The following is a 16,601-nucleotide window of genomic DNA, read 5'->3' as shown; positions in this document are numbered from 1 at the left end:
CCAAGCCATGTTCAAAGTCACTGAAATCACCATTCTACCTCATTCTAACACTCAGTTAAAACTTCAGAGGAACATAAATACTATGTTATCAGGAAAGATGAATAAGCCAACAGAATTCAAGCGTTAAATGTCACATTTGAAAGTAGGATCAGTGTATAAATGTTGAATAACACACAAAAGCCCACTGCTATGTACAACTGTTTATTTTTGATTTGCAAAACATCTGACAAAAATAACATTACATAAACACCAATTTATAATAGAAAAAAAGAAGATCTTTGAAAAAAATGAGACAAAAAGATAAATTTTCTTGATAATTGAAGCCATATCATGCTGACCAACACAGGCAGTTTATGGCTAGTAGATTCATAAGTAAGCAAGTGTTACAAACATTACATTAAGTGCTTTTGTTGGTTCAGGCATTTTTAATTGAATGTGGCACAATTTGGGTTCACAATGCAGGGTAAGAATTCAACACCAAATTCAAAATTTATTCCTCAAATACGATCGATACACACGGCTGACAGAGTCCTAGATTAGAGGCTGATCTCACTCTCAGACAGCATCTGAAGCCAGCTTCGTTAACATCCTCCCTGCATTTAAAATGGTCTGACTATGGCGCACAGCTCAGGGCAGAGGTGACCATGGCGACATCGTTCCTCAGTACTCACTGATCAATAAAAAAAAACCTCTCTTATTTCATTCAGTGTTTACCTGAAGCAGTTTGACATGAAAAATAATAAAAACTTGATTTAAATTCACCAAAGTGAGTAGTTGCTCTGTTAAAAATTATACTAGGATCTGAAGGGAAGTTTATTCCCCTGATAAGCACCACTAAGTTGTGTTCATTTCAAAAGACACAATCTGTCATTGAGGCTTGTCGCACCCCAAGGGGGCGACATTTTGGACGATGCCTTTATTGTTACGTAGTGTCAGTCACTCACAACTTGGCGGTGCTCAAGATAAAAAAAGCAGCATTGCATGGATACTGAGGATTTCACTTCTCCTACATTAGACCAAACATCGGCAGGGAATGATGAAGGTGCAAGAGCAGACTTTAGGACAGAAGGAGAGGTGAAGACACAGAAAAAGGTAAGGAGGAAGAGGGGGAGGAAATGACGGGGAAAGTAGCAGGGAAAAAGGAAAGGATGGCATACTACAGAGCAAAGACCATGCTGTCAGTACCAAGCGGAGCGCAAACACCTCTTTTCCCCCACTGCCGCAAAGTCTTTCAGGCTGTTCCTTCTTTAAAACTGGATTCACTCTGAAAAATCCTCCTTTCCAGTTTGCTCTGAGGAACTCTGAAGGTAAAGTTCAGAAAAAAAAAAATCAACAACATAAGATGTAGTTGTTGCTGAAGTTACCTCTCAACAGAGCAAAAGATGCTGAAAAGGACGCCTTTTAGCTGGAGCGAATGCAGCCTTCCCCCTAGCCAGTCTGAGCCCCGTTGGTCAGAGTGCAGGCACTATATTAAAAACACTCCTGGTATTTTGTGCGTTAAAAAAGGCAATGCTAAGTCTGAAAAGAAAAATAAACTGTACAAAAAAAAAAAAAAAAAAAAAAAACTATGAATGACTTCATTAGCTGGACTCTCCCAAATCTGTGAGATATCTCTGAGGTAATCATTGAAGTATGACTCATTAGACAGCAATAAATACCAACATGAATACAAATATTACAAAAGTAAAAACAGAGGCAAATGCTTAATGCTAAAGCAAAAAATCTGAGCTAAAAGAGGTAGGTTTTTTAGGTAGATTATGGTGTACATCCATTGTGGACACTCCTTTTTGTAAGAACTACATTAAGTTGATTCCATTACAATCCCTGTCCTAATGGGAAGAACAAAAAATAAAAGACAGACTTGAAAGCCTTCGCATGGGAGATGGCCTACTGTTTTCTATGGATGAGTATATCTTACATGTTTGTACAGACAGGATTTGTATTGGCAACAAGTTATACAAAAATCTTCAAAAATGTCTAACATGATATTCTGTAAAGCTTGCTGGTGATAGTGTACCATAAGTTGGATATTGCAGGCATTGTTACTGTGTTGTGTTTTTTCATGTCATCAGGAAATCTCCCAAAGATGGATCTGTGTAAGATAAGGTGGGCTTCCTTAGACGCAATGATGGTTTTCAAGTTCCAGTATTTTAACAACCACAATGCAGAGTTCAAAACTTACGGATTCTGAGCAGCCTACCATGGTGAAACCAAACAGGAGACTCCAGGGATGCATCATATGTATATTTAACTGTGTTGTATACGGTTTATCAGGTGGGGAAATTAAAACGGTCACAAACCCCGTTTTCCTAAAAAGTCTAAAATAAGAACTCCCCTGATTCAGAGGTGTAGTTCAATGATGCATCCACAAAACGTTTCCTGTTCAGTTTCCAATTCCCAAGTTTAACTCCTCTTTTACCCTGTTCTTGTGTAGAGGGAACTCTCCCTGTGGCACTTACATGTTCACCAAACCTCCCACTGTATTTAACATACACAAACAACACTGCATCTCTATCTCATAAACAAATCGAACAAAAAATAAAATCAAACCCATATCTACATACAGAAGTATGTATTCAGAGAGAAAAAAAATCAACATGGAGACTTTTCAAAAACTTCAAAAGTCAGTGTTCAGTAACCAAGCACATCATACCCCTCATCATACTGACATACTATACATATGAGTGGTACTGCCTAAAGACACTCAAGCCTCAACTCCTTGAAGTTCTATCACAGCAGGGACATTTGTGGGACACTTGGAATTATAAATATACACAACATAGTCCTTATGACTCTCATAGGAAAACTTGTTGTGATTATGTGAAAATCCAAAAATTATTCTACTATCTGTGCTGTGTGAATTATTTACGTTGTGTACATCCCGACTGAAAGCATGCACAGAGTCACAGTGACCGGTGAAATGTTGGAAAAAAGCCACAGTGACAGAAATGGACTATATACTTTATGCTGGGTTAAATAGACCCAACATGGGCTGAACAAATTGAAGCAACAACTTTCACAACATCTCACAAATCTGTTCAATGACAAACATACACTCTCCTGGGCCGCCTCACACTAACCTGGCCTAGAATGAGGGAGTCAAAGGAATCAATCATAGGACCATTCCTTTCACAGCAAATAGAAGACACAAATTGAATTGTTTCACTCAAAGACGTCATTTTAGCCAGGGTGGTTCTCACCTGAAATCGTCTGTTTGACTTGCTTTAATTTAGGTTACTGTCTTAATATAAAAGACATCAAATTTTTTTTTTACCATAATCCCACATGCTTCACTGACCTCTAACATGAGCATTTATATTCTCTTGGCAGTTTGGTTTATATGCTTTCTGATGAAGCAGAAGCCAAAGATGACAGCAGAGAAACACAAGATCCAATCATATACTAGCTTATCTCCCAAAAGCCATGGATTAATGAAATGTGTTTACAGAATGAGCAAACCCATGGCTCTGGATGGGCTGTAATGTATCAGCTGTGTTACTAGCTTTGTGATGTATATGGCTTATATTAGAGAGCAGCATGGTGTATTTAGCTTGTCTTCTTTCTGAGATTGAACACGAATATTAGGAAAAATACACAATCCACCACCAAACACATAATCTGACAGTGAAATGCACAATCAATCCCTGTTCAGGCCAATTCAAACTCATTCTCACCAGAAATAAACATTATCAAAGCCAAACAAAGAGCATAGTGTCTTAGAACGTAGTGATAGTGACTCAACCGAAAAAAGGGTCTATATTGAATTTGCATATATTTTTCAGAAAAATTTGTCTTGAGAAATATCTATGTAGCCCTATGTACAGCGGCGGACATATTACATATTTTCATATATATATATATATATATATATATATATATATATATATATATCTGGTATTTACACAATGCAGCCACTAGAGGGCTGCGCAGCATACATCATCAATCAGAACGGGGCCTGGGTGTGGAGGTGCGCACCACCAACACAATCAGGCCCTCAGACATTCTAGAGAAATCCACGTCCCTGTCAGAAACGAAAGGGTGTGATATCTGTGGAGGTCTGAAGCAGCTTCCCAAAGCTCTGCGCCCACCGAGCTCACGGTGTACTGAGGAGGAACAATTCATGGAATTGTTTGTTAAAGGTGAACAGACGTAGAAAACGAAAAAGGATCCAATGAAATTACATCCACAGCTATGCCAATTCCAAGTATGGTATGCAGCTATATATAAACAAGACAGGCCCCTTGCTTTGGCCTCAGTTTACTATTCCAGTTAGATTTGGCATCTTAGCCCTTTAAAATCTGTGATAATATAGATACTGTATAACAATACATAAGCTTAAGTAAAGGTGGTATAACAGTGCTTAGGATACATGTGGTAGTAATAAACTATTTACAGGAAAATAAAGAGAGAGAGAGAGTGAGAGAAACAGAGAGAAGAATGAGAAACAATTTCCAAAAGGGAGAAACAAGCCATAATGCAGGCTCTGTTTGATTGGCAGTTAGCAGTGTAAAAGTAGCTAACACATTTAGTGGCTAATTCTCACCTCAAAGCAGACACCCCAAACTCCTGTCAAAAACCTCACTAAATTACAGACTTAAGTTCTGCACTCTGCAGTTATCCTAAATAATGACATTTTCCTTCATTGGCTGCAAAGCCAGCCACACAACTTGCTCACATGCTGAGCGGCCGCATGCGTGAAACGAGCCGTGGAGCAGCAGCAAGGTTATTTTTAGGTACTGGAAGCTTTTTGAGAAAGTAGTTTGACCATACCTTTGGTGAAAGGTGAAAGGCATGTGTTTGATTTGTATACACAGTCATATACATATGCTGCCTTGGAGAGAAGCAGATGAAAAATAAAACAAAACAAAAAAACAACATAAAATAGACAAATATCATAAAATTCAGAGTTTGTGCAGGCACTGCTTTTGCACCGGTAAACTGAAATGTTGTCTGTACTGTATCTAAATTGTTCCATGTAAAAGTTAGAGTTTCACAGGTGATGTAAATATAAAACAACCCCAGTAAAACCAAGAGGTAGCTCAACTGAATGGCTAAATGAATGACTGAGTATGTTTGTTGTGTTGGTGTGTACACATCATGTGTACACAGAAAATGTCCTGGCATCTGAAGCAGCTGTTGGTTGATTTAAATACAGACAAAAACACTGTACGTAGAAAGGTTGTATGTAGAGCTGGATTTGTATTTCATGAAGTCTCCTTGTTTACTGCATCTCTAAACATCTGCTTGCTCTCCATACAACCTTGGCCTTTATGCTGAGATAGACTTAATTAGACAAGACACACGCGCGCACACAAACACACATCACTTTCTCTCCTCCACTCACTTCATCCTCCACACCTCCAATTTGGTCCATCCAGCACATCCTCAGCTCTCTCCCTTCGTGTTTTTCCACCACCAGGGGTCTCGTCTCCTGCCGCGTCTCCACCACTGAGCCTTTAGGAGACTTCGCTGCCGAACACCTCCAACACCAGCGGGGTCAGCTGCATGCTGTGCTCTGGCTGGAAGGAGAGCGAGCGGTACTGTTTGGAGTGCTCCTCGTTGAGGCTGCGTAGGTCGGCCAGCTTCTGGATCATCTTGGCGTATAGCAGTCGACCACCCGGGTGGTGGAGCTGGATGTAGGCCTGCAGGGTCTCTGACAGCCGGTCCTGGAGAGCTTCGATCCGTGCGTGATCCTGAACACCTGGGCGGTCTGCAAGAGGAGCGGAGGATTTATGATTATTGAGCAAGTAAAAAGGCAAGAGAAATCAGATGCTGAAACAGAGAAATCAGGAAAAGCATTTGAAAATATTTGTCCTGTTGTAAATCAACAATTATCACATGATCTCTGTGTGTGATGTATTTCTACCATTCTGGTCAGGTGGTGCTCTAATTTTAGAACAAGGAGTGCACATCCATGCATTGTTAATGAGGTTCCACATGTATACAAAGGCATGCAAATATCCACTTAGTTACACATGCTTGCTTGCATAACTACATGTATAATATATATTCTGTATATCCTGTAAATATATAACACACACTGTGTATTCAGAAAAATGCATAAAGTAACCGAGTTCTGCTTCTAACTGTGATTTATGATAAGAGACAGATGGCAACAATGCTTCCCATACTCATGCTAAAACTCTGCAACAATAAGAACACTGATGAACCTGTTATATATGTTGAAGTAAAGACAAACAAGACGACACATAAACAATTCATGCTGCTGACCCTCTATATATTCCCTCCTCCACACACTCAGACCAGCAGTACCTGGAGAAAGCAGGCAGATGGCCATCAGCAGCACATGTTCCTCCTCGTGCAGGTTGAGCTTCTTCAAACCCACCTGGAACTTCACCAACGGCTCCAGCAGCTCCAGAGTGTGGCCCGCTAAAAAGGACGCAACACATCATTACTGTCCGTGCAGCACACAGAGAGAATCAGCTGCGTACTGTATTTCACAGAGGAAAGGCCCTCCAGGGAACGTTAGCATCCCTCTTTCTCATTAATATTTCACTCCGCCTGTTGGAATCATCTCTGGAGAGGATTTCTTCCTGCATGCTGTGCATTCTTTAGGTTTGTTTTCACCAAGAACTAATGGCTGGAAATGTTTTTTAATCAGCAAATATGAATTCAAATTATTGTTAACGCCATTTGTCATGGGGAGGGGGAGTTTTTATGACACGGTGTAAATCAAATATCATACAAATAATATACATTTATTTCTTAAATTCTAATAGAAAATTTGTTTTTATAATTTTATTGAGGAGTTAGTCTTTTACACTCTGCTTTTAAGCACTGATGCACTTGGCAGACTCCTCCTTATAACACTGACTTCAAAAAGCATCTACTAAAATTTATTGGAGTATTTAAACTTACCACTTTGATCTACATGGAAACGGTCACTTTGATGGTACACAGCATTAAGTTTAACAGCCATGATACAAAAGTTTCTTACTAATAAACTGATGATGTAATATAATATGTCAAATGAATTTAAAAAGTATCTAAAAGCAAGTTTAACTTTTTTATAGGGCTAACAAACAGTTAAAACTCATAAAACTGCAGTTAATCTTAGAGTTTCTACAATTATAACCTAGACAATATTTCTCTTAATTACTTCCTGTTTGGATAAAGACCTGCTTTGATTTTGAAAGACAATAACAATTTCATAGCAGATTAAAGATAATGGCATAAACTCAGTCATCAAAAAAACATGCTATGGATTAAAAACAGAGTTCCAATTCAATTTGTTTAAAAGAAGCATAAAGAAATGATTCTCAAGAGATACCATTATAAATAATTATTACAAAGTGTCTGTTATTTGTTAAGTATTTGCAGATGAAAATTACTGTTGTTTTTCTCTTGAATTGCTGTTCATTGGTGGTTTTTGTTCTTTTTAAACTATCTTTTAGTTGTAATTTACATGTTGTCAATCAAAAAGGAAAAAACAGAAAAGTGATATGTTTGATATCATAAGGTGCAGATGACCTTTGACTTGCAGACCGAGCTCTGTGAGATTTTTTAAAACTGAAATGTGACATTAAGGTGCAAGGAGACACTGCAGTGGCTTAACCACAATGTGCTTAACAGGACAATAAAGCTCTGATTATTGTAATAAAAAAATTAATGCGCATATTATGGAACATTGCATTCATGCTGACAGCCCTACTTTTTCAATAATCTTAAGCTAAACTTGTACAAGAAAAGGCATAAATTAGTATTCTGGTCATGTTCATGCAGAGTTCTGGAGATATTTTAAGAGAAGTACAAATTTCTGTGAGGAACACACACTTCTCCCGGTGCATACAGTGGTTGTTTTGTGTGGTGAGCAGGTCAGGAGTGACATTCTTTGGTTGATCCCCGTCAGAGGGGTCTTGTTTGAAAGGCAAATGAAAGCAATGCCCACAGGGGCTTCTGTAGATATGTAAGACTGGTTTAGCAGAAAACCGTGCTTTAGCATACTTTTTCCTATGGGTGTGTGCACAGGCTTCAGCCAGTAACCTTATCTGTACTCCCACACTAATGATCTGATCACCTCCTTAACGCTGTGCTGCTTCCTGCCAGCTAAGGGCATGAGTGTTAATGTGTAACGTGTGCTTCTTTTCTTCAGCTGTTGGAGCTAAATGAGTGGTCCAACATGCAAATGCATGGTCCAAAAACGCTAGCTTGTCTTTGCACTGGGCTAAAACTGTACATGTGGCAGAGCTAGACTGACCTTTGGTGACATCACTGATCTGGTATTTAAAGTCAGGTCCGCCACAGCTCCAGGACATGTCCTCCAAGTTAAAGCTCTGATTTGAGCGCAGCATGATCACCTCTATGGCACTGGACTTGAGTAGGGCAATCTGGTCCTCTGCAGTCAGCTCCCTGCGGGGAAAGATAACACCTACTGAGTTAGCGAACCACAAATAGTCAACTATTAAACCCATAGTCCTTAGATAACCTTAATCATGCAGCACTTATGTTTAGTTTAACAGAAAAATGATACAGCAAAGATAAACAAGTAAAGATTCAGCTTCAAGCACAGCCTCTGGTGGTCATCCAGGATTCATAGAACCATGGTTACATATGTAACCTTGCGTTACTATGCATGTTCATGTCTGGAAAATGTAAGCTGTACAATTAAATGCAAAGGATTATGCTTATCAGTGGTTTACTGATGACAGGTCTGAGGTCAGTCAAAGTCTTCAAAGTTTATCTGTTATTTGCTGCAGAGGAAGAAAAAGCACCCAAACATAACTCCTCCTGTGTAGAAAACTTTTGACTCAGACTTAAGCTGTTATACATAGCCTCACTGTCACAGTCAAAACCTGCTTAAGGTAATGTGGAAAGGTTGGAAAATCATAGTACTCAACAGGAGACAGGAGTTTAAACCTGCCAGTCTTTAAGGGAGGTCTGCTCTGTTTTTCAGTCCTCAGGCAGCACATCATAAATGGACAAACATTCCAAAGCTAATCCAACCACGTCTATCACTCGCTGCCGCCGAGGACGACAACTTTCAGGAAATACAGGCCCCAACTCGTTTTGGCCTTGACTTTGAGATGACTCCCTGAGACACTGAGCATTTGGTCCCTGTCAACGCATCGACAGACAAACATGCTGAAAAGCAACTGTTGCCATGTTTGGAAGAGACAATAAAATAGACAAGGGCTACTATCATAACACTCTCTTTACTTTTAGGTTTTGTTAACAATTTACTGACCTTTTTATATCCTCATATTTATCACACAAGAATCAACTGAACTTCAAAACAAAATCCAGTTTTTCCAGTAAAAGAGGTACCAAAAATGTTTTCATCATCAGATAGGCTACCTGGGGCAGTATGTGGGAGGCAAACAGGTGAGTTCTCAGAACTAAGACTGTGTTCATCTTAAATTAAGCAATCACCTACTAGCATACTTCAAGGTCTAAACTTCAACCAAACAACAAGAAAATAGCAAATGTGTAATCTCATCCAGTGAAATTACAAAATGACATAAAAGATTATCCACAATGCGTCAGCTATCTTTTCAAATACTTGTGGCCTTTAGACCACAGCTTTCACTGTGGCACCGTATCGACTAATCGGGCAGGAAAACAAGGTCGTGTACAAAGTCTGCAATGCATATTTAGGGTAAGAGTCACTTAGAGGCACATAAATAACAAATACATCAGGTAAAGTGTGGAAATTTCTTATTGCCAGAATTCAGAGCTCAGTTGCATAAGCAGGTTTCGCAAAACAGACAAAAGAGGAGAAAATCAGAACTAAAAAAAACAAAACAAAGCTCAGAAAATATTGTGAAAAATAAACAAAGGATCAAGACACATCATGCTCATTCATTTTTTGTCAAAATCTTCAAGGCAGTTTAAAGATCATTCCAAACACAATCTATATCACAGACATACCTGAAACCTGGGATCATCTTTGCAAATCCAATCACCTTCTGGATGCTGTAGGAGACCAGGTCAGCCAGGTGGGGCAGCATGGAGTAGCTAGAGGCCTCCTCTTCACTGGAGTCGGGGCTGCTTCCCTGCTCGTGGTACATCATCAGCAGGTTGTTGAAGTTCATTTTAGTGTCCACAGACTCTGAGGTGAGTGAGATAAAGGTGGCACAGCAGAGAGGAAGAGAAAAAGCAGGGAAGGAAAGGTGGTTATACATAGAGCACATCAATGTCACACTATTCTTTCCACGAAAAGACACACTCACTGCTGAGAGAACCAAGAGAAATCAAGGAATACAGAGATCTTGTTGATGGAAAGGATCATCTGAAAATACACGGGTGTCAGGTCAGAAAAAGTCAGATGAAAGCTTTAGATGACAGCTATGACAACATGTGAGGCATGCGGAGCTAGCTGGGGTTGTTTTGAGTCATTTGTCTCCTCAGAGTGTTGGCGGTGAGCCATGTGACTGTGTCCCTCGCTGAGTTCACTCCATTAGTGATGGATAAATTAATGAACTGATGTTTACTAGTAGGAGTCAGGTGTCCTGGGGGTGGAGGCGGGGGGTCGGGTTATTCACAGAATTTCTGCTGGATTCTCAGTGAAGCAGTTTAACAGATTACATAAGACAACATACAAACAGCTACACTGGGAAAAACAAGAAAACCATCAAGTGTTAACTCTATTGATATTAATTGTTTTCCAGAAAGACTACAAACTATTTGAAACCATTTGACCTTCTATGTTAGCGGATTTCTTTGATCCTTTATGGTTTTCAGTAAACTTTGAAAGGTGACACAAAAGTCTTCCTTTCATTGTAAGACCTTTTTCAGATGATCCCTTCTAATGGGTGACAATGCAGTTCAATTTTTAGAGTCAGTGTCTTCCTTTAGTCCTCATTGGGTGTATTTCTCACCTGGAGAGTGACTGAAGGAGTCAGAGGAGGCATCAGACAGAGAGTGGAGAGAAGCAGCTCTACTGGCGCTACGCGTCACTGGGCCCTCACGCACAGGAGGCTGCACAGGAGGAAAAAAAGCCATTTGTGAAGAAGGTCAAACAATCCTGGTTTGTAATTTCAGTTTGCATTCAAAATACCAAAGGGGCTTTTTGGGTGGATATTAACTGAAAATGGGATTAAACTGCATTTTGTCCATCAGCATACTCTCTAGTACCAAACAGATATAGCTGTACGCTGTTACGGTACTGTCATTAGTTTCATAATGGCACAAAGTTTACCATATAGACATACCAAAACTTGAACAATCACTTCATTTTATCCTTTTAAAATCAGTATTAGTTGCTGTAATCCCATACCAGATGGGCCAAACTACTTTCCCTGAAGCTAAATCTTGAAGAACAGCGTCACAAATAGATCATAGCAACATAATTGTAGATACTTGTCAAACCGAGCTTTTAACAGTTTAAACTACATGCTTTAAGAAAAATATCAGTTGCATTATTATTCTGTTTGATGGCCAAAAACTTAAGGGTGGACCCAGGCACCCAATACTGGAAAATTTCTAGTTTTCAAATATCAAAAAAATTGTACACAAAATCTTGCCAACTGTTTTCAAATCACACAGATACACTGTCAATGTAAATAGATAATGTATATGGAGGCCACTGGTCTATTCCTCTCTTGAGTCTGTATATTCCACTGCCAGGGGCAATCAAAACAATGACAACAACATAACAAGTAAAAACCAGCACTTCTCAGCTCTGCCCTTCTCCAATGTTTACTTCTTGTTTTAAACTGAGGACTCCGTTCAACAAAAACAGTATGCCATAAAGTGTTTTTACTAAACAGTAGGACTGTTAACATTAGCACGATAACCCTTATGATTAATCTGGAAACCTTAACGCACTAAAATAATAACACAAATTAATAATGCTACCAAATTTGACCACAACTTCCTCCAGTGTGGATGTTCATGTTCCTGGGGAGTAAAGAGGTGAAAGTGACGAGTAAGAAGACAGACCCAGGTCTGCTTAACAGGAAGTTTCTTTCTAAAAAGCTGCCCAATGTAAGTTCAGATAAAACCAAAGTTGTGTGTTAGCGAAGATGCTAACATCAACACGGGATCAAGCTGTAGTGAAGCTACACTGGCAGCAGACATTTGGCAGCAGGATTTTCAACAAAACGACAACAACTAAGACAACCAATGCAATCACTAAATGGGTCGCCAAAGACTGCAGACCTATCAACATGGTTTAAGACAAGGAGCTTCACAGCAAGCAGTTTACGTTCACTTTGCAGCAGAAGCTATTTTCTACTTGATGTGTTTGTCTGCTGATTAAGTTTGCAGGTTATGGATATTACTGCTCAGCAAAATACAATATTGTAATTTACAAAACTGTTACAACTAAGCTGAGATGTTCAAGTTTAAAAACTATAGTTTACCATACTTGTTCTACTTTTATCTAAAACCAAAATTCAAGTAAATGGTAGTATTTTAAATGTATGATTAATCATTATTAATCAGTGTTTAAATGTGCTAAAGTTGATAAATTTTTTAAATCAATTATTAGGAATATTAAACAGTAAACTGACATTTTGGTTTCAGTGATGAATGCAACATGATGAGGGAGAAAAGCTGTTAATAACATTGTAAGCTACTTGAAAAGTGTGAACCAGGAACGGCCCTTTAGACAGCTTTTCTCCCTTATGAGAAACACATCCATGAAACCCAAATGCTGGTTTTTAATTTAGTAAATACACTGTGTGGGGGAGTGTTTTAAGTGATCAGAGTCCTCAACTCAGAACAAAAGCAAGCCAAGGGGGCCAGTGCGTTGGGCATTGGGGCTAGGTCTACTTGACCTGGAAATGCCAAACAGGGGCGCAGCATGAAAGGCTGGGTGAACCCTAGCGACTCAATTCACTGTCGATGACAGAATAGCGATGGCTCATCACAAGTAAGCAGCACAAAACATGAATGAGATACAGCAACAGAAAGACAGCTTCCATTACTACTGCATTATGTAGCAGTTATTCATGCAACATCTAGCATTTCTATGGCAATGATAAATAAGTCACGGTGGCTCCATTCTGACAGCCACCGTGACAAGACACAGACCATTACCTTTATAAAAATTAAGAATTTCTCTGGCTTAAAAAAAAATTGGGAAATATCTGAGCTAATGTAAGACCTGGGCAAAAAAAAAAATATAACAAAGGAGTAGTCCTTTTTCAATTAATGAAAGACATTTCAGCGTAAAAATTCTACATACTGTAGCTTTACATAGCTGCCGTTTGATAAAATAAGACTGCACTGTATCAGATAATTAAGTGTATCACAATTCTGACAACCTTACAGTAGATTGATCCTACAATGGAAATGACTGTTGATGTGAGTAGTGGTATAAGTGTTGTATCACATGACACAAACCCTGAAACGGCAGAAGTCAGAGTAGGAGTCATCATATGTTTTGTGGTGTGCCTCCACCAGTGTGGCGATGACCTGACTCTGTTCATCAGTGAGTCTGGGCCGCCGGGCCTCCCTCTCTGCTTCACGCTGCGCCTCCTCGTCCTTCCTCCGTTGAATCAGGTCTTTCTTCCTCTGCACTTCCTCGTCTGTCAGAATGACTGAGGGTGCAAGTAAAAGAGACAAAGAGGGGGAGAGGGTGTTAGATTATATAAACACACAGAGGGAAAATAAACTAGCGGAAAAATGCACAGTGAAAACATTTTTAACACAAGCAGAATAAGGTGGAGTGAGAGAAGACCCACAAAGAGGCTAACAATAAATAAGAGACAGATATTTTAAAGCCAAAATTATAGAATAGATGTTTTCAAGCTTTCCAGTATGTTCTTGTGTTTCTCATTGTGATGACAGCTATGTCAATGTGGTGTTGAGTGGGGGGGGGGGGGGTTGTTATTCCCTGGAGGAAGAGCATGGGAGGGGACCGGTCCATATGGAAACCCCTGCTGCACTGAACAACTGAAAGCATTGTATTTGTTCTGTTTGCTCCTTGTTGTTGAGCCACTGAATTAGCTCACAGAAACCAAGAGAGCAGGAAAGAGTGCTGAGACTCAACAACATGCTGCTTTTTTGCAACGGCAATGCCACTGGCTCCCATTCATGTACAGTAAATTGCAGAGCTGCTGCAACCTCCGCTCTCGTGATATTCCCAGAACACACACTCAGGGGAAAGAACATTCAGCTGGAAGTGAGAGATCTGTGCTTTAAAGAGGCCTGCGGACAATATCCGGATATCGGGGGAAAACAAGAAGAAATGTACCTGCTATTTAGAGAAGCAAAATAAACATGGCTGTGTGGAAAGAGGAGGTCTCGCTAGATTGTACGTAACAGCAGGTGTTTAAACTTCAGATGGAGTATACTTTCTGTATACAATGTGGGGAGGCTCTGTTCCAATAGAACATGTAAACACGCTAATAGGGGCAAAGACCCTGAGATACTTCACCCCAGTCCAAATATTACATAATATATACAAAGGGGACAGTAGGCCCCCAAAACTGCAAACAGCATTGTGTAAATTTTACTATCCATTACTATCTGTAAAAGAAGAAACAAAAGGAGCTGATTAAAAGACATTTCTATTCATGAGGTTATATTTATATAGAAAATGCCAACTCAGTGAAGTCCAGTTCACTTTTTCTATTACTGAAGGGTCAAAGTAACAATGAATGACTTTTCATACTTGTTGTCATAAAAACATGATTTAATCTTGCTTAAACATCATTTATGTGCTGTGTAATTACCCATAAAGTTTAAAGCTTTGTTCTACAAACAAATGGATCACATGTCATACTTACACTCTTTCATCATGCCGATGTCCACACAGCGCTTGAGCCGGCATGCCTGGCAGTGGCGCCTGTTGTCCTTGGTGATGGTGCAACTGCCATTGAAGGGGCATGTGAAGTTTGCCTTGCGTTTCATACTTCGCCTGAATAAATGCAGAGATTTTAAGGTTGGTTAAAGTATCCCTTCAGAAACACACAAAAGCAAAATAAAGATAAGCCCTTTTGATATTGATGGTTAAATAAAGACTTCAAGAGAGGGTTTGAACATGTTTGAAACTTGGATGATTACTAGTCTGTGCAGACTCTGAACACAAATGTCTTCTACACTGAGAAATCTTAAACAAGGTTCCTTCACACTTTTACGAATCCAATTTAAAACTTTTAGAAATCTTTTTATGACCTGAGCAGAGAAAAAAATACAATATGAGTGACAAATGGTCAAAAATAAAAGACATGCAAGATTTCTTTGTGCACTTTAAGAGGTTTAATTATCTGGTTTAATTCACTGTTAACTAGGGGTGTACTGGTACAGAAAAATGTTTGTTTGGTATGTACCTCGGTTTTGAAGTCACGGTTTGGTACATTTTCAGTACGGTGATTAAAGCGAATAAATAAAATTTAATTTTCATTTTTTGATTAAATTGTATTATAATAAATAGGCTGAATAAATAACATTCAAATTATAAATAATGCTGCGACCTCCTTCCAAAAGTTTTTCAATGATTAAAAATATTACTGAATAAATACATTTTTGAATTACTAGGCTATTTTCATTGATATATTTACACATTCTTTAAACACCAAAATTTCCCAGTCAACCTGAATGCAATATCACACAACCGTGAGTTAGCTTGTTAAGTATGCAAATTTGCATCTTTCCTGCGGATGTTAACACAAACTTCAGCACTGGATTACTTTTTTTAACCAATGGGACCTAGTACAAAGTTTGGGAGAACTTTTCACAGCCCATCTTGGCAGACAAAGAGGTTAGAGCCGTGTGAAATCTGAAGATAACTTTACCTATGACACTGCTGCAGATTACCTCTCTCACTCCTCCGAGGCTGACAGTTGAAGGTAAAATTAATTTGACGTGCTGTCAGCGACATGGCTGCAGAATAGTGTCAGAGCTAATGTTGTTGTCTTTCTCCACTGTTGAATTTTACTGGGAAACAAAGTGTTCCTAAACAGGACACTTTAATCTGGGAATATTCAGGCTGTTGCTGTCGTTTGCTGTGGTTGTGTGGTTGCCTGGACAGTGTGACAGTGAATTGTTCTCTGGTTTTCCATCTGTGTATGAGCTTGGCTCCACATGTATTTGTTCGGTACATGTCTGTACCGTACCGAGAGGCCCATACCGAATTGGAACGGTATGAATACACGTACCTTTACACCCCTACTGTTAACCCTCTGAGCCTTAAGCTATTTCTTACCATTTTGTCTCATCTAAACTACTTTTCTAAAAAAAAAAAAAAAAGTATGTAAAACATCGACCCTGTGGTGCACACTAGAGCTTTACACATCTTTTTTTCAGGATAACCTGGGCTTTGAGAATATGTGTGCTGGCGACCAAAAAGAGAAAAAAACTTGTCTTAAAAGGGCAAAATATGTCCCCTTCAATGAAATGTCACTTGCAATAGGACAAAGACATTTTTTGGTCATAAACACCCAAAATTGAGGATTTGTGATACATCAAATTCTTCTTTTCTATCAATAGTCTTATGTGTTATGGTGATATTTACACAAAACAAATACATAAAAGAATGATTGAAAATGAAATGAAGATAGAAAAGAACACAAGTAAGAATAAGATGTTTTGAGGCCTTAAATTTATAAAATCCACACTTTCAGACATTTTAAGGATCTGCAGGAACCCTGTTAAATCTCAGTGATTGCATCTTCCAGATTTCAAGGCAAAAT

The 16,601-nt window shown here is 39.0% G+C and overlaps 1 protein-coding gene across 3 annotated transcripts in view; it reads right to left on the bottom strand.

Annotated features, from left to right (window-relative positions):
* Positions 1 to 226: 226 nt before the first annotated feature.
* Positions 227 to 16,601, bottom strand: part of LOC121505094 (vitamin D3 receptor B) — a 32,498-nt gene continuing 16,123 nt past the window's right edge. For all 3 annotated transcript variants that reach the window (XM_041780226.1, XM_041780227.1, XM_041780228.1), the window contains 7 exons: positions 14,697 to 14,827; positions 13,309 to 13,505; positions 10,839 to 10,938; positions 9,889 to 10,069; positions 8,219 to 8,370; positions 6,274 to 6,390; positions 227 to 5,710 (listed from right to left, as the gene is read on the bottom strand). In XM_041780226.1, the coding sequence (XP_041636160.1) occupies positions 5,457 to 5,710; positions 6,274 to 6,390; positions 8,219 to 8,370; positions 9,889 to 10,069; positions 10,839 to 10,938; positions 13,309 to 13,505; positions 14,697 to 14,827 (1,132 nt within the window). In that variant the 3' untranslated portion in view covers positions 227 to 5,456. The remainder of the gene's footprint in view (positions 5,711 to 6,273; positions 6,391 to 8,218; positions 8,371 to 9,888; positions 10,070 to 10,838; positions 10,939 to 13,308; positions 13,506 to 14,696; positions 14,828 to 16,601) is intronic.

Source organism: Cheilinus undulatus, linkage group 3 (assembly GCF_018320785.1).
Source record: "Cheilinus undulatus linkage group 3, ASM1832078v1, whole genome shotgun sequence".
In the NCBI taxonomy this organism is placed as follows: Eukaryota; Metazoa; Chordata; class Actinopteri; order Labriformes; family Labridae; genus Cheilinus; species Cheilinus undulatus.
The sequence above is the reverse complement of the archived record's forward strand: the minus strand, read 5'-3'. Positions and strand labels throughout refer to the sequence as shown.